Source organism: Pseudophryne corroboree, chromosome 5 (genome assembly GCF_028390025.1).
Source record: "Pseudophryne corroboree isolate aPseCor3 chromosome 5, aPseCor3.hap2, whole genome shotgun sequence".
Lineage (NCBI taxonomy): Eukaryota > Metazoa > Chordata > Amphibia > Anura > Myobatrachidae > Pseudophryne > Pseudophryne corroboree.
In genome coordinates this window covers 162,990,812-163,009,789 of record NC_086448.1, presented here as the reverse complement: position 1 = coordinate 163,009,789, position 18,978 = coordinate 162,990,812, and the positions used below count along the sequence as shown (strand labels likewise).

Genomic DNA, 18,978 nt, shown 5'->3' with positions numbered 1-18,978 from the left:
GTCATCATCTGAGTCTCGGTCAGAGGTGGGTGGAGGCCAGGATGTTTTCCGGGTGGAGGATGGAGTAGAATTCTTGAAGTAGCCCACCAGATTATGGGCGTTCGACTTTTTCCCCCCTTTAGGCATATTGGTGGAGAGAGGTGAGGTAGATTGGTAGTCAACACCTGGGCAGGTATGGGGGAGCTCCTATAGCATTAGAATCACACACGGGATTGGGTGCATTACATAGCGAGATCACATGGTAGGCGGTTCACAGAGGATGGCCCGGAGAGCCCGGCCGGTTGCGCTGTAACGTGTAGGTACACCCCTAAGCCCCAACAGATTTGGAATCTTCTGAAGGCTGAGATTTCTATTAGGGTCTCTCAAAGCACCGCAGCTGTTGTATGTGTGGGTGTAAGGGAGGGCGCCTGAAGGGTGCCTTGAGTGGTACCGGTGTTTATAGGCACACGGTTGCTTATCAGATCCCTGCCTAGGTGCGCCTGGAGGGAGCAGCGTCACCCTCAATAGGGAATATTTAGGGGGGGAGAAAGCATGTGCAGGGAATTGTACTTCCCCAGCAGCTGCGCAGTGAGCTACCCCGTCGTTTTGCTGTGTAAGGCAGTGTAGCTAGTTGGGGGTACATTGCCAACAAGGTGTGTTTGGACCAAGTGGCCTAATTCTGTGGAAGCTCAGTCCAAGCGTTGTATGGCAAATCAGGAGAGAGTAAATGAGGGGATAAGTAATCCCCCAGCCACAGGACCGTGAGCTCTGTCACACTTGGCTGCAGTGCAGGGCTGTGCAGTGAGTACAAGTTCCGGGACCCAGGACAGGAGGGTTGGGGAGTGCAAATTCGTTGTATATCCCACAACACAGAGCTCCGCAGGGTATCCAGGGCCGAGCTGGGTCTCCACTAAGATGGCCGCCGTGTACCCTGCAGTCCCGTCGGGCAAGTCGGCGTTTGACTTGGTCCCCAGTCGGGGAGGCAAGTAGGGACAGCGGGGAGGCCCCCACGGGGGGGCACAACGGCTGGGTCGGCAGTCAGGGATGGAGGAAGAGGCCGGAAGCCCGATCCGCGGCGATCGCGGGCCCCGTCGGGCCGGCGGTGTAATCAAGGTCCCGGTCTGAAGGCAGCTGACAGGCCGCAACCCGCGGGAGTCCCAGGGGCTGCTCCCCGATTCCGCGGCCTGTGTCCGGCTCCCGTGAGAAGATCTATGTGGGTAGGGGTAGCGGGGAGGGATCCTCGGTGTTGCGCTGGAAAGTACCAGCGTGAGACTCACCTGCCGCGTGAGGCCGCCGCCGCCCGCTCCCAGTCCCGACAATGGCTGCAGGAACTCCGGGGGACTCCAGCTCGGGGGATATCGTCGCCCTCCTGCCTACAATCTTCACCGGGGTGTGAGGAGCACGTCTCCCCGGGCTTCTCCGCCAGCTGACCCGCACAGCTGCGCCCCCGGGCGGGGGGGGGAACCGCACTCCAGCCCCCGGCTTCTGATGGAGGGGAAGGCCGCAACCTGCGGGAACCCTTAAAATGGCTCCCCGGCTCCGCAACCCCCTCGTCCCAGGTGACAAAGGGAGCAGGTATCCCTGTTTGTGGGCTTGTGTAGTCCAGTAAAGCTCTTTTACACGGAGGTATATGAGTAGGATCAGCAGGAGCTCATACAAATCACCTCCTCTCAGCTCACCAGCCAGGCCACGCCCCCTCCTTTCTTTATTTTTAACGAGATAATAAACATCCTGAATAGAGCCCAGTAACACATACTACAGAGATGGGGGGGTTCTAACGTCCAGCTATCTTCCGACCCAGAATAAATAAACATGGCGGTACCAACATTTGTTGTGGTAGGTTGTCTGCTGTACAAAGTGATATGCCTTTTTGGGCTGCCATATTATTCCAACACATTTTTGTGCATTTCTTTCAAACATGTAAGAGAAGAAAATACAGATGTGTCCTCTTACATCCTTGCTGCAGTCACGCTAAACAGACCTTCAAGTCGCGCCATGGTGGGACTTGGTAGTGCCGAGAGTCTCTTTTTTGCTTCTTTGTCCACGAAAATGCGTATTAGACGCAATATAATGCACGAGCAGCTTCTGCTGATTAAAATGGTATGCAGCATGCTAATATTCTGTGTGTGACTGCGAATGTATTTGCATACGAAATGCTCTGCTACAGTGTTTTCCTGGAAAACTCTGTAACGTTTCATTTCAGATGCAGATAGTCACAATTACACACAGAATAAAGGCATGCTGCATAACATTTTAATCAGCAGAAGCTAGTGCATCATATTGCATTACATTGCATCTAAGACGCATCATTGCAGCAAAAGACGCAAAAAAAGACGATCAGCACTACCGAGTCACACGGCACTCACGCGTTGTGTAACGTGACTTGTAGCGCATGGAGCAAACTTTTAAGAGAACTGTACTTTATCATTTTCATGTGCAGCTTTTATTATGAAAACCTACAAGTAGAATCCAGCGTATTTCTGATACTGGTGCTGGAATGTGACCAGCCCAAAAGTGCCAAAATAGGCTCAGCAGCGAAAGAGTTAAAAAAAAAAATGAAATCATGAACAACGTATGTTACACACTGATGAATCAATATGTAGTTTAATATGGTCTGAGTTAAAGAAATAATCCGCTTACTAAAACAGCATTTTTATAAATTTCCTTTTTACCATTGTTAAACTCCAATCATTTTCTTACTTATGCTGTGACCTGTCGTCGTATATTGTATCTATACTCTGACACGTTACTGTTTTCTATGCATATCTTGTATGGCTCTGCGTACAATTTGTGTCACCTTAAAAATAAAAGTTAATAATACTAGTTTACTGGAATAGCTACAGCATGCTGCCATTTACAGAGAGGTCTACATGTTCCAGCTGTGCCCCCTCAATTCTCCTACTCCCTGCCTTCGCCGCAGACCCAATTCCCTCTTTTGTGGCCCTCCTCCCATGAGTAATGACATCTCTGGTGTAGACTAGAGGACGCAAGTTCACGACCAGCACTGGCTGACTTCAGGACGCTCAGCCTGCTTCTGGAGTTTGTACAGGCAGCCGGCTACTGGAGGGCAATGAAGTTAGGAGAACTCTGGAATAGTGTTATGCAGAGGCGTAACTAGGGTTATTGGAGCCCAGGGCAAGATTAATAATGGCGCCCCCCCACACACACACAAAACCCCCCAAAAACCTACAAAGGAAAGTATGTGCACGCACCACCAGCGCGTGCTGAAAAAAATGGCCATGGCCACACATCAGAAGGGGGCGTGGACACTGAAAATGGGATGTGCCAACATAACACGCCAGCTGTTTCATGTCATACTGGGAACATTCTTTTCAATTCCACATGCACCTTAGCATCATCATCTCCTGCACAAATAGGTGTCACTGTGTATGAAGATGTCGGGGTGTGTATGTATAGATGTAGGTGCAGTGGTTGAAGTGGAATTTTTGTAGTGGGGGTATGGAAAAGTGAAGGATGGAATTATGCGCGCGCGCGGGGGCGTGGCCACTCAAAGGGGGTGTGTCCTTCAGTGCTATAATTTCACATTATAGCACACAGAATGAGCCGAAATCCACATTATTGCACAGAATGATCCGAAATGTACATTATAGCACACAGAATGAGCCAAAATTCACATTATAGCACACAGAATGAGCCGAAATTCACATTATACCACACAGAATGAGCCAAAATTCACATTATAGCACACAGAATGAGCCAAAATTCACATTATACCACACAGAATGAGCCAAAATTCACATTATAGCACACAGAATGAGCCAAAATTCACATTATAGCACACAGAATGAGCCAAAATTCACATTATACCACACAGAATGAGCCAAAATTCACATTATACCACACAGAATGAGCCGAAATTCACATTGTAGCACACAGAATGAGCCGAAATTCACATTGTAGCGCACTGAATGAGCCGAAATTCACATTGTAGCACACTGAATGAGCTGACATTCACATTGTAGCACACAGTATAAGCCAAAATTCACCTTGTAGCACACTGAATGAGACGAAATTCACATTATGAATCACATGTGTGGGGAGGGAGGAAGGGGGGTGTAATGTGTGGGGAGGGAGGAAGGGGGGTGTAATGTGTGGGGAGAGAGGAAGGGGGGTGTAATGTGTGGGGAGAGAGGCAGGGGGGTGTAATGTGTGGGGAGAGAGAGGCAGGGGGGTGTAATGTGTGGGGAGAGAGAGGCAGGGGGTTGTAATGTGTGGGGAGAGAGAGGCAGGGGGTTGTAATGTGTGGGGAGAGAGAGGCAGGGGGGTGTAATGTGTGGGGAGAGAGAGGCAGGGGGTTGTAATGTGTGGGGAGAGAGAGGCAGGGGGGTGTAATGTGTGGGGAGAGAGGCAGGGGGGTGTAATGTGTGGGGAGGCAGGGGGTGTAATGTGTGGGGAGAGGATGGAGATGTTGGGGCAGGGGATACAGCAGGCTGGAACAGTCTAATAAACAAAGTCCTCTTACCAGTTCTACTGGTCACCACAGCAGCAGCACCGTGACCCCCCACACTGACTGACCACTGTGCAGCTACACACCTTCCTCCACCTACCTCACACTGACTGACAACTCGGCGGCTACATACCCTCCTGCACCTACCTCACAGTGACCGACTGGTAACATACAGTTATACTACATAGCGCCATCCTGTATGTAGTTCCCGGCACATACCACACCTGTGAGGTGAAGCCGGGACACTAAACATGGCGGCGGGGAAAGGACGCTCCGGTTCCGGAGGCGAAACGTTCTCCGTCAGCAGCGGGTTGTCATAGCAACACCGTCACCGTGGCCTAGGCAACCCCGTGAGCCTGACTGCTGAGGGGCGAGCGGAGCCTGAGACCGGAGGGAAGAGCCGGAGCCTGAGACCCGGGGGAGAACCTGAACCTGAGCCTGAGACTAGGGGGAAAGCCGGAGCTTGAGGCTGGGGGGGGGGGGAGGGGGGTTGAGCCGAGCCTGAGACGCACCTGTGATGGCCTCCCCACACCCCGCCCACCCAATGACGCTGCCTTGGACGAAACGCCACCCATTCCAGCTGCTATTGGCTGGGCGGCTTTAATTACCGCCTCCTTCAGAGAGTCTGCGTTCCTGTCCCAGTCCCCTGAAGCAGGGATGGCGTACCACCGCCGCCGGGTAGTACTGCGCATACACTACCTGGACGGCGGCGCCCCCCCCCTCTGCCAAGTCTCCACAGCGCCCAGAGCACATGCCCCACTCACGCTGCACTTGTTACGCCTCTGGTGTTATGTGAATTCCCTGTATGTAGTATGAACTTCTTGGCCAGATTCAATTCTGGAGTGATTGTACTGGGAGTCCAGTTGTGCAGCAGCTGCCTGCAACCTAGAGCAGGTACAGTATGAAGTACACTGTGTGCAGCCCACCTGTGCCCCCACCCTGTATACACTGACACTATGCAGTCCCACCTGTGCCCCCACCCTGTATACACTGACACTATGCAGTCCCACCTGTGCCCCCACCCTGTATACACTGACACTATGCAGTCCTACCTGTGCCCCCACCCTGTATACACTGACACTATGCAGTCCCACCTGTGCCCCCACCCTGTATACACTGACACTATGCAGTCCCACCTGTGCCTTCATCCTATGTACACTGACACTGTGCAGCCCCACCCTGTCTACACAGACACTATGCAGCCATACCTATTCCCTCACCCTGTGTACACTGTGCAGTCATACCTGTGGCCTCACCCTGTGTACACTGACACTGTGTAACCCCACCTGTTCCCCCACCCTACGTACACTGACACTGTGCAACCCCACCTGTGCCCCCTCCTTGTGTACACTGACACTGCAGCCCCACCTGTACCCCTACCCTTTGTAAACTGACACTGTGCAGCCCTACTTGTGCCTCCTCCCTGTATCACACAGCTCCCTGTGGGGCTCTGAGTGCTGCGGATTAGTGCAGCAAGTTCCCCGCTGCTGAGTCACACACAGGGATGCGCTCACATCGGTCTGCATAGGGAGGGAAAGGCTCCTCTACCACAGCACTGCAAGCCTGCTGCTGTGTACCTGTTCACTGCTGCTACCAGTAATCATGCAGCTATAGCGCTGCCTGGTAGTAAGTGGCATATTGGATGGGTACAATCAGGCAAAGTTTCATTACCCACCTATTGGTCCTGGATCTGGGTGTTTTATGCAGTAGAAAGTTGTTAGGTACCTGTCGTGCTTCATTATGTACATATAATAAAACTGTAGGGGTTGTATCTGTACATAGACATTTTTTTTTTAGAAATATACTTCTAGGGACTGTTTGACCCATGGAGACAAAAAAAAAATTCAGAATTTTTGGCTGTTCCGACATCACTCAAAAACTACTGTATGCATTTGGATTGTGTTTTCACTAGTGTATAGCTTAGTGACCTAGAAAGAAACAGAGGTATGTATGATTTCAACGTGACATCAAGAGGAGCAATAAAGGAAAAAACAGATGCTTGACACTGCGCACTAAATGTTGGTGTCCTGATCAAGCTTCTGTGGTACTTGACTCCACCTAAGTTATGCAACGGAACCTGACTTAAAGTGACTGCTCTGCAGAGGACTCTAACTGAGGTAGTGATTCTAACACAATGTGGCACAGGTGAGACTGTGTTTTATACCACGTATACCCCTTATCCATAACAATTTTGCTGTTTAATTCAAGCACCTGCCGTTTCCTTTAAGCATCTGCTTCGCTATGACGATCAACAAGTCACAGGCTGTAGATGTAGATCTCAGGACCAGCTGCTTCTTCCATTAGCAGCTTTACATGGCTTACTCACAAATTAGTAGCCCCAACCATCTTTTTGTATTCATCCCTGAAGGAAAAACTGTAAATATTGTTTACATTTTGTGATCCACGTGTACAATAAAAAATATACATCACAATAGTAGATGGCACTACAGTCTTTGCAAAATTAGTTCTGCTGTGCAATAAAAGATGGGATGGTATTGCACACACGTGTACGTGATGTGTGTACTGTACACTATGCATGTCACTGTAAGTTGGTGGATGTCTACATGCATGCTCCTGCTTTGCCTTTAGTGTTTAATAGGTGGGGATGGGGAGAAAGGAGACAAAAGTGAAAGGTAGATTTAGGAGACAGAAAATTAGAGGTATTGGAGAAAAAGATTAGAGAATCAGAAGGGACAGGGTTAAAGAGGGATAATGTTACTAATGGAGACACACCTGTGACATGACAGTAGTATCCAATATTTAGATGTGTGTTCCGCGCATATTTTGGCAGTTACGGTAGAGCAGACATTGCAGGTTTTCCCTCATCTATCATTTTGAATTGAATTACCCCCTTAGTATGGGCACTTGTTACTTTTTTTTCTCCTGCTTTCTGTGTATGTCTCCTATTGTCTGCTCATCCCATCTGTCTCCTCTCCTTTGTCTCACATCTCCCAGAACCATTGTCCACTTGCATTCCACCTTCTCCCCCTGGCCTTCTGCTTCTCCACTTTTCAGGCCTCTCCTTTCTGCTCAAAATTATAAGCAAAACCAGTGTTGGTGAACAACCGGAGGTGTAACCTTGTCCAATGCCACATAAGAACCAAAGGATGGCTGGTATCTGTTTTCTGATTTTCAGAAGTTTTACTGAGAATCTCAATAGTAAACTTTTAGGGGGAAATTTATGGTAAGAGAACCTCGCTTGTTTTTCCTAGTGTTACATTAGTGTGAAAAGTTCCAACGGAGCCTCAACGCCATTGAATCTACTCCTTGGCCTAGGGGTACCATGAACCGAATAAGTTTGTGGAGCACTGCTATAGTGGAATATATATATTGATTGTGTGTGTGTGTGTGTGTGTATATATATATATATATATATATATATATATATAATATACAGTTGTGCTCCTAAGTTTACATACCCTAGCAGAATTTGTGATTTTCTGGCCATTTGTCAGAATATGAATAATAACTCACAAACTTTTCTTTCACTCATGGTTAGTGGTTGGGTGAAGCCATTTATTGTCAATCAACTGTGTTTACTCTTTAAATCATAATGACAACAGAAACTACCCTAATGACCTTGATCAAAAGTGTACATGCCCTGGAGATTTTGGCCTGATAACATGCACACAAGTTGACACAAACTGGTTTGAATGGCTACTAAAGGTAACCATCCTCACCTGTGATCTGTTTGCTTGTAATCAGTGTGTGTGTATAAAAGGTAAGTGAGTTTCTGGACTCCTGAAAGACCCTTGCATCTTTCATCCAGTGCTGCACTGACGGGTCTGGATTCTGAGTCATGGGGAAAGCAAAAGAATTGTCAAAAGATCTGCGGGAAAAGGTAATTGAACTGTATAAAACAGGAAAGGGATATAAAAAGATATCCAAGCAATTGAGAATGCCAATCAGCAGTGTTCGAACTCTAATTAAGAAGTGGAAAATGAGGGATTCTGTGGAAACCAAATCACGGTCAGGTAGCCCAACAAAAATTTCAGCCAAAACTGCCAGGAAAATTGTTCGGGATGGAAAGAAAAATCCACAAATAACTTCAGCTGAAATACAGGACTCTCTGAAAAAAAGTGGTGTGGTTGTTTCAAGATGCACAATAAGGAGGCATTTGAAGAAAAATGGGCTGCATGGTCGAGTCACCAGAAGAAAGAGAAAGCCATTACTACGCAAATGCCACAAAGCATCCCACTTACAATACTCCAAACAGCACAGAGACAAGCCTCAAAACTTCTGGAACAAAGTCATTTGGAGTGATGAGACCAAAATTTAACTTTTTGGCCACAACCATAAACGTTACATTTGGAGAGAAGTCAACAAGGCCTATGATGAAAGGTATACAATTCCTACTGTGAAACACGGAGGTGGATTGCTGATGTTTTTGGGATGTGTGAGCTACAAAGGCACTGGAAACTTGGTCAAAATTGATGGCAAGATGAATGCAGCATGTTATCAGAAAACACCGGAGGAAAATTTGCACTCATCAGCCCGGAAGCTGCGCATGGGACGTACTTGGACGTTCCAACATGACAATGATCCAAAACACAAGGCCAAGTCGACCTGTCATTGGCTACAGCAGAATAAAGTGAAGGTTCTGGAGTGGCCATCTCAGTCTCCTGACCTCAATATCATTGAGCCACTCTGGGGAGATCTCAAATGTGCAGTTCATGCAAGACAGCCCAAGAATTTACAGTAACTGGAGGCTTTTTGCCAAGAAGAATGGGCAGCTTTATCATCTGAGAAAATAAAGAGCCTCATCCACAACTACCACAAAAGACTTCAAGCTGTCATTGATGTTAAAGGGGGCAATACACGGTATTAAGAACTGGAGTATGTAAACTTTTGATCAGGGTCATTTGGGTAGTTTCTGTTGTCATTATGATTTAAAAAGAGTAAACACAGTTGTTTGACAATAAATGGCTTCACCCAACCACTAACCATGAGTGAAAGAAAAGTTTGTGAGTTATCATTCATATTCTCTGACAAATGGCCAGAAAATCACAAATTCTGCTAGGGTATGTAAAATTATGAGCACAACTGTGTATATGATATATAGAGATGGTTTCTACAGTATATGTGCCTCCCACTTTTTAAGGAACCAAAAGTAATGGGACAATCGACTCAAAAGCTATTTCATGGACAGGAGTGGGCTATTCCCTCATTATTTCATCATCAATTAAGCAGCTAAAAAGGTCTGGAGAAGATTCCAGGTGTGACATTTGCATTTGGAATCTGTTGCTGTTGACTCTCAATATGAGATCCAAAGAGCTGCCACCATCAGTGAAGCAAGCCATCATTAGGATGAAAAATCTAAACAAACCCATCAGAGAGATAGCAAAAACATTAGGTGTGGCCAAATCAACTGTTTGGAACATACTTAAAAAGAAAGAATGCACCGGATTGCTCAGCAACACCAAAAGACCCGGAAGACCACGGAAAACAACTGTGGTGGATGACAGAATAATTATTTCCCTGGTGAAGAAAAACCCCTTCACAACAGTTGCCCAGATCAAGAACACTCTCCAGGAGGTAGGTAGGATGTGTCAAAGTCAACAATCAAGAGAAGACTTCACAAGAGTGAATATAGAGGGTTCACCACAAGATGTAGACCATTGGTGATACACAAAAACAGGAAGTCCAGATTAGAGTTTACCAAACAACATCTAAAAAATAAGATTTTACTTACCGATAAATCTATTTCTCGTAGTCCGTAGTGGATGCTGGGACTCCGTAAGGACCATGGGGAATAGCGGCTCCGCAGGAGACAGGGCACAATAATAAAAGCTTAAGGATCAGGTGGTGTGCACTGGCTCCTCCCCCTATGACCCTCCTCCAAGCCTCAGTTAGGATACTGTGCCCGGACGAGCGTACATAATAAGGAAGGATATTGAATCCCGGGTAAGACTCATACCAGCCACACCAATCACACCGTACAACTCGTGATCTGAACCCAGTTAACAGTATGATAAACGCAAAGGAGCCTCTGAAAAGATGGCTCACAACAATAATAACCCGAATTTTTGTAACAATAACTATATACAAGTATTGCAGACAATCCGCACTAGGGATGGGCGCCCAGCATCCACTACGGACTACGAGAAATAGATTTATCGGTAAGTAAAATCTTATTTTCTCTGACGTCCTAGTGGATGCTGGGACTCCGTAAGGACCATGGGGATTATACCAAAGCTCCCAAACGGGCGGGAGAGTGCGGATGACTCTGCAGCACCGAATGAGAGAACTCCAGGTCCTCCTCAGCCAGGGTATCAAATTTGTAGAATTTAGCAAACGTGTTTGCCCCTGACCAAGTAGCTGCTCGGCAAAGTTGTAAAGCCGAGACCCCTCGGGCAGCCGCCCAAGATGAGCCCACTTTCCTTGTGGAATGGGCTTTTACTGATTTTGGCTGTGGCAATCCTGCCACAGAATGTGCAAGCTGAATTGTACTACAAATCCAACGAGCAATCGTCTGCTTAGAAGCAGGAGCACCCAGCTTGTTGGGTGCATACAGGATAAACAGCGAGTCAGATTTTCTGACTCCAGCCGTCCTGGAAACATATATTTTCAAGGCCCTGACAACGTCAAGCAACTTAGAGTCCTCTAAGTCCCTAGTAGCCGCAGGTACCACAATAGGTTGGTTCATGTGAAATGCAGAAACCACCTTAGGTAGAAATTGAGGACGAGTCCTCAATTCCGCCCTGTCAGAATGAAAAATTAAGTAAGGGCTTTTATATGATAAAGCCGCCAATTCTGACACACGCCTGGCTGAAGCCAAGGCTAACAGCATCGACACCTTCCATGTGAGATATTTTAAGTCCACAGTGGAAAGTGGTTCAAACCAATGTGACTTTAGAAAACTCAACACAACATTGAGATCCCAAGGTGCCACTGGAGGCATAAAAGGAGGCTGTATGTGCAGCACCCCTTTTACAAATGTCTGAACTTCAGGTACTGAAGCCAGTTCTTTCTGGAAGAAAATCGACAGGGCCGAAATTTGAACCTTAATGGATCCTAATTTTAGGCCCATAGACAGTCCTGTTTGCAGGAAATGAAGGAAACGACCCAGTTGAAATTCCTCTGTAGGGGCCTTCTTGGCCTCACACCACGCAACATATTTACGCCAAATGCGGTGATAATGTTTTGCGGTTACGTCCTTCCTGGCTTTGACCAGAGTAGGGATGACTTCTTCTGGAATGCCTTTTTCCTTCAGGATCCGGCGTTCAACCGCCATGCCGTCAAACGCAGCCGCGGTAAGTCTTGGAACAGACAAGGCCCCTGCAGTAGCAGGTCCTTTCTTAGAGGTAGAGGCCACGGTTCGTCCGTGAGCATCTCTTAAAGTTCCGGGTACCAAGTCCTTCTTGGCCAATCCGGAACCACGAGTATAGTTCTTACTCCTCTCCTTCTTATGATTCTCAGTACTTTTGGTATGAGAGGCAGAGGAGGGAACACATACACTGACTGGTACACCCACGGCGTTACCAGAGCGTCCACCGCTATTGCCTGAGGGTCCCTTGACCTGGCGCAATATCTGTCCAGTTTTTTGTTTAGACGTGACGCCATCATGTCCACCTTTGGTTTTTCCCAACGGTTTACAATCAGGTGGAAGACTTCTGGGTGAAGTCCCCACTCTCCCGGGTGAAGGTCGTGTCTGCTGAGGAAGTCTGCTTCCCAGTTGTCCACTCCCGGAATGAACACTGCTGACAGTGCTATCACATGATTTTCCGCCCAGCGAAGAATCCTTGCAGCTTCTGCCATTGCCCTCCTGCTTCTCGTGCCGCCCTGTCTGTTTACGTGGGCGACTGACGTGATGTTGTCCGATTGGATCAACACCGCCTGACCCTGAAGCAGAGGTTTTGCTTGACTTAGGGCATTGTAAATGGCCCTTAGTTCCAGAATGTTTATATGAAGAGATGTTTCCATGCTTGACCACAAGCCCTGGAAATTCCTTCCCTGTGTGACTGCTCCCCAGCCTCTCAGGCTGGCATCCGTGGTTACCAGGATCCAATCCTGAATGCCAAATCTGCGGCCCTCTAGTAGATGAGCACTCTGCAGCCACCACAGGAGAGACACCCTTGTCCTTGGCGACAGGGTTATCCGCTGATGCATCTGAAGATGCGATCCGGACCATTTGTCCAGTAGATCCCACTGAAACGTTCTTGCATGGAATCTTCCGAATGGAATCGCTTCGTAAGAAGCCACCATTTTTCCCAGGACCCTCGTGCACTGATGCACTGAGACCTGGCCCGGTTTTAGGAGGTTCCTGACTAGCTCGGATAACTCCCTGGCCTTCTCCTCCGGGAGAAACACCTTCTTCTGGACTGTGTCCAGAATCATTCCTAGGAACAGTAGACGTGTCGTTGGAATCAGCTGCGATTTTGGAATATTTAGAATCCACCCGTGCTGACGTAACACTACCTGAGATAGTGCCACTCCGACTTCTAACTGTTCCCTGGACCTTGCCCTTATCAGGAGATCGTCCAAGTAAGGGATAATTAAGATGCCTTTTCTTCGTAGAAGAATCATCATTTCGGCCATTACCTTGGTAAAGACCCGAGGTGCCGTGGACAATCCAAACGGCAGCGTCTGAAACTGATAATGACAGTTTTGTACTACAAACCTGAGGTACCCTTGGTGAGAAGGGTATATTGGGACATGGAGATAAGCATCTTTGATGTCCAGAGACACCATATAGTCCCCTTCTTCCAGGTTCGCTATCACTGCTCTGAGTGACTCCATCTTGAATTTGAACCTTTTTATGTAAGTGTTCAAGGATTTCAGATTTAAAATTGGTCTCACCGAGCCGTCCGGCTTCGGTACCACAAACAGCGTGGAATAATACCCCTTTCCCTGTTGTAGGAGGGGTACCTTGATTATCACCTGCTGGGAATACAGCTTGTGAATGGCTTCCAAAACTGCCTCCCTGTCGGAGGGAGACTTTGGTAAAGCAGACTTCAGGAACCGACGAGGGGGAAACGCCTCGAATTCCAGTTTGTACCCCTGCGATACTACCTGTAGAATCCAGGGATCCACTTGCGAGTGAGCCCACTGCGCGTTGAAATTCTTGAGACGGGCCCCCACCATGTCTGAGTCTGCTTGTAAAGCCCCAGCGTCATGCTGAAGACTTGGCAGAAGCAGGGGAGGGCTTCTGCTCCTGGGAAGCGGCTGCATGGTGCAGTCTTTTTCCTCTTCCTCTGCCCCGGGGCAGAAAAGAGTGGCCTTTTGCTCGCTTGTACTTATGGGAACGAAAGGACTGAGTTTGAAAGACGGTGTCTTTTTCTGCTGATGTGAAGTGACCTGGGGTAAAAAGGTGGATTTTCCAGCCGTTGCCGTGGCCACCAGGTCCGATAGACCAGCCCCAAATAACTCCTCCCCTTTATACGGCAATACTTCCATGTGCCGTTTGGAATCCGCATCCCCTGACCACTGTCGCGTCCATAATGCTCTTCTGGCAGAGATGGACATAGCACTTACTCTTGATGCCAGGGTGCAAATATCCCTCTGTGCATCACGCATATATAGCAATGCATCCTTTAAATGTTCTATAGTTAACAAAATATTGTCCCTATCCAGGGTATCAATACTCTCAGTCAGGGAATCCGACCATGCGACTCCAGCACTGCACATCCAGGCTGAGGCGATTGCTGGTCGCAGTATAACACCAGTATGTGTGTATATACTTTTTAGGATATTTTCCAGCCTTCTATCAGCTGGTTCTTTGAGGGTGGCCGTATCAGGAGACGGTAACGCTACTTGTTTAGATAAATGTGTGAGCGCCTTATCTACCCTAGGGGGTGTTTCCCAACGCGCCCTAACCTCTGGCGGGAAAGGATATAGTGCTAATAATTTATTAGAAATTAGCAGTTTTTTATCGGGGGAAACCCACGCTTTATCACACACCTCATTTAATTCATCTGACTCAGGAAAAACTATTGGTAGTTTTTTCACACCCCACATAATACCCTTTTTTGTGGTATTTGTAGTGTCAGAAATGTTCAATGCCTCCTTCATTGCCGTGATCATGTAACGTGTGGCCCTACTGGACATTACGTTTGTCTCGTCACCGTCGACACTAGACTCAGTATCTGTGTCTGGGTCTGTGTCGACCCACTGAGGTAACGGGCGTTTTAGGGCCCCTGACGGTGTCTGAGACGCCTGGACAGGCACTAATTGATTTGCCGGCTGTCTCATGTCGTCAACAGTTTTTTGCAAAGTGCTGACATTATCACTTAATTGTTTAAATACAATCATCCAGTCAGGTGTCGACTCCCTAGGGGGTGACATCACTAACACAGGCAACTGCTCCGCCTCCACATCATTTTCCTCCTCATACATGTCGACACACGCGTACCGACACACAGCACACACACCGGGAATGCTCTGATAGAGGACAGGACCCCACTTAGCCCTTTGGAGAGACAGAGGGAGAGTCTGCCAGCACACACCCAGCGCTATATATATATACACAGGGATAACCTTATATAAGTGTTACTCCCTTATAGCTGCTGTTTATATCGTTATTTGCTGCCAAAAGTGCCCCCCCTTCTCTTTTTTACCCTGATTCTGAAGCAGGACTGCAGGGGAGAGTCAGGGAGCCGTCCTTCCAGCGGAGCTGTGAGGGAAAATGGCGCTTGTGTGCTGAGGAGATAGGCTCCGCCCCTTCACGACGTCCTTATCTCCCGCTTTTTTGTGTAAAAATGGCAGGGGTTAAAATACATCCATATAGCCCAGGAGCTATATGTGATGTATTCTTTTTGCCACCTAAGGTATATTCTGTTATATTGCGTCTCAGGGCGCTCCCCCCCCAGCGCCCTGCACCCTCAGTGACCGGAGTGTGAAGTGTGCTGAGAGCAATGGCGCACAGCTGCGGTGCTGTGCGCTACCTTAGTCTGAAGACAGGATGTCTTCTGCCGCCGATTTCACCGGACCTCTTCGTCTTTTCTGGCTCTGTAAGGGGGACGGCGGCGCGGCTCCGGTGACCCATCCAGGCTGTACCTGTGATCGTCCCTCTGGAGCTAATGTCCAGTAGCCTAAGAAGCCCAATCCACTCTGCACGCAGGTGAGTTCGCTTCTTCTCCCCTTAGTCCCACGATGCAGTGAGCCTGTTGCCAGCAGGACTCACTGAAAATAAAAAACCTAAACTAAACTTTTATTCTAAGCAGCTCAGGAGAGCCACCTAGATTGCACCCTTCTCGGCCGGGCACAAAAATCTAACTGAGGCTTGGAGGAGGGTCATAGGGGGAGGAGCCAGTGCACACCACCTGATCCTTAAGCTTTTATTATTGTGCCCTGTCTCCTGCGGAGCCGCTATTCCCCATGGTCCTTACGGAGTCCCAGCATCCACTAGGACGTCAGAGAAAAGCCTTTACAGTTCTGGAACATCATCCTACGGACAGATGAGACAAAGATCAACTTGTACCAGAGTGATGGGAAGAGAAGAGTATGGAGAAGGAAAGGAACTGCTCATGATCCAAAACATACCGCCTCATCAGTGAAGCATGGTGGTGGTAGTGTCATAGCGTGGGCATGTATGGCTGCCAATGGAACTGGTTCCCTTGTATTTATTGATAATGTGACTGCTGACAAAAGCAGCAGGATGAATTCTGAAGTATTTCGGGCAATATTATCTGCTCATATTCAGACAAATGCTTCAAAACTCATTGGACGGCGCTTCACAGTGCAGATGGACAATGACCCGAAGCATACTGCAAAAGCAACCAAAGAGTTTCTTAAAGCAAATAAGTGGAATGTTATGCAATGGCCAAGTCAATCACCTGACCTGAATCCGATTGAGCATGCATTTCACTTGATGAAAACAAAACTGAAGGGGAAATGCCCAATAACAAGCAGGAACTGAAGACATTTGCAGTAGAGGCCTGGCAGAGCATCACCAGGGATGAAACCCAGCATCTGGTGATGTCTATGCGTTCCAGACTTCAGGCTGTAATTGACTGCAAAGGATTTGCAACAAAGTATTAAAAAGTGAAAGTTTGATTTAGGATTGTTTAGTTTGTCCCATTACTTTTGGTCCCTTAAAAAGTGGGAGGCACATATAGAAACCGTTGTAATTCCTACACCGTTCACCTGATTTGGATGTAAATACCCTCAAATTAAAGTGGAAAGTCTGCAGTTAAAGCACATCGTGTTTGTTTCATTTCAATTCCATTGTGGCTGTGTTTAGAGCCCAAAATATGAGAATTGAGTCTATGTCCCAATATTTATGGACCTGACTGTATGTATGTATGTATGTATGAATGAATGTGTGTGTGTGTGTATATATATATATATATATATATATATATATAATGTGTGTGTGTGTACAGTAGATGCTATAATAGCAGTGCATTGGCTTCACTTCAGGCAGTATAAAAATCAGTTACTGCAAATCCTCTTACAGTTTGTAAATATTAACTAAAGGATTAATGAATTATTTAAATAAAAAATGTTCAAGTTTCTGTGTGTGTGTACACACACACACACATATATATATATATATATATATATATATATATATATATGTGTGTGTGTGTACACAGAAACTTCAAGATTTGTCTTTTAAATAAACTAAATATATATATAAATATATTATATATATATATATATATATATATATATCTCTTAGTAGGTCTTTAAAATAAGAGGAATTGTATTTTAGGTCTAGGTGCTATATTTATAGAAACTTGGAAACCTGTTTAATTTATATATTATCTCTGTCAGTGTTTACAGGAAGCGGTGATGCCTGTGCCAGGGCATTTAATACAAAATCAGGAGCCCTGCAACAAGTCTTCCAAGGACACGCTTTTATCATTAACTGCATTCAGGTTTGTTAAGACCCCTACGTATATCCATTGCTATATAAATTAAATCTTGCATACTATGCATTCCCTGGCCCAGGGAGGTCTCTACTCAATCAGTGTTAGGACATGAAAGCACTTTCTATAATGGCACACACGTGGAGCAGAGTGTAGGATACTTTCTGTGTTACTTGGGTTCTTGGACACACAAGCATTTATAACTGTCCTTGATTTTTGTTTTGCAGATACATAACAATGTTTTATATACGGCATCCCATGATGGAGCTCTCAGAGTCTGGGATATAAAAGGGATCTGTGCACAGAGTAAGCACCAGAAGAGGTCCTCTCTGCGGAGCAAACACTCTCAGAAGGGGAGCTTGCCTCACCTCTTTCACAATAAAGTGGGGTGTTCAATAGAGGCCAACGTAGACTGTGACCCTGCAGAGCTGATGTGAAGAAGGCTTCCTGCAACACACACATTAGCTGGAAATATTCTACTTTCTGCGTATCGCTAGCAACAGCAAATCACAGTATTTGTGATGGGATTTGCAGGTAGTGTGTTTTATACCTGCCTAATAAATACAAATAATTATACGATTCCATTGAGATTAAATGGAATGTTGACTTTTTGTAATGGATCCACTTTAAGGCAATGGGATGTCACTTACATGATTATTTTGTGATTTGTCATGTTACTAGCAGCTAATGAAAGCAACGAGGCTACAGTATATTGGTCAAGTCCACAAAGTATCTGGCACTGCTGTGAATAGGTGATCAGACCACTAGATTGGCCTTCCCAAATAAACTACCTTTATGTGACCATGAGAGATGGAGCTTTTCCCTTGATGTCACTTGAGATGTTGCTGACAGATATTAAAATGTATGATTAATGTTATGGTACTTTAGTTTAGCTCCAACAGTAATAAAACTAAAACCGTCAACTTTTCCCTGGTTATGCAAAGGAACTCAGTGCAGTACTGTACAAGTCACAACATTTTCAGACTACTGTAGTGTAATAATCCATGAGAAATTAATTTACTGCAGTGTTTCTCAAACGTATTCGTCCTCAGGACTCCTCTAACAGTTTTTCCAAACCACCAAACAAGTATACAGGTGTATTTATTACTGACACATACTAAAGATTCACAGGAGGTTTGCAAAACATGAACTGTTAAGGGCCCTACACACTTGGCGATATTGAAGGATGATATGAACGATATCATTCACAAAAACGATAATATAGTTGGTCGTCAAAAATGGCCAAGTGTGTAGGGCCCTTGGTGTCCTGAGGGCCGAGAAACACTGCATTAGGCAATATTTTGTTCTTAATTAAGAAATAAATGCCCAAAAAAAGAAAATGGTTTACAGTTTGAAAATCCCAATGTCTACTCTCAATAAAATTGTGTCTAAGGGATTCATTCTCCTGCCAAAATATTCGTAAAATGTAATTACTGTTAAGAAGATCCAGTTGCACCACCAGTAATGTGTATTTTTTGTTTCTGCTTTGCTGTCCTTATTCATCTGCATAAACTGGTTGGAGGACCTCTTAGCAAATATCTTTTAAAGAACAGCTCATACGGTTTTTATTTCTCTGACGTCCTAGTGGATGCTGGGAACTCCGTAAGGACCATGGGGAATAGCGGCTCCGCAGGAGACTGGGCACAAAAGTAAAGCTTTAGGACTACCTGGTGTGCACTGGCTCCTCCCCCTATGACCCTCCTCCAAGCCTCAGTTAGA

General features: G+C 46.5%; 1 protein-coding gene across 3 annotated transcripts in view; it reads left to right on the top strand.

Moving 5' to 3' along the window:
- WDR86 (WD repeat domain 86) overlaps positions 1–18,136 on the top strand; it is a 237,680-nt gene extending 219,544 nt beyond the window's left edge. For all 3 annotated transcript variants that reach the window (XM_063921844.1, XM_063921845.1, XM_063921846.1), the window contains 2 exons: positions 17,165–17,268; positions 17,487–18,136. In XM_063921844.1, coding sequence (XP_063777914.1) covers positions 17,165–17,268; positions 17,487–17,696 — 314 coding nt within the window. In that variant the 3' untranslated portion in view covers positions 17,697–18,136. The remainder of the gene's footprint in view (positions 1–17,164; positions 17,269–17,486) is intronic.
- The last annotated feature ends 842 nt before the right edge of the window (positions 18,137–18,978 follow it).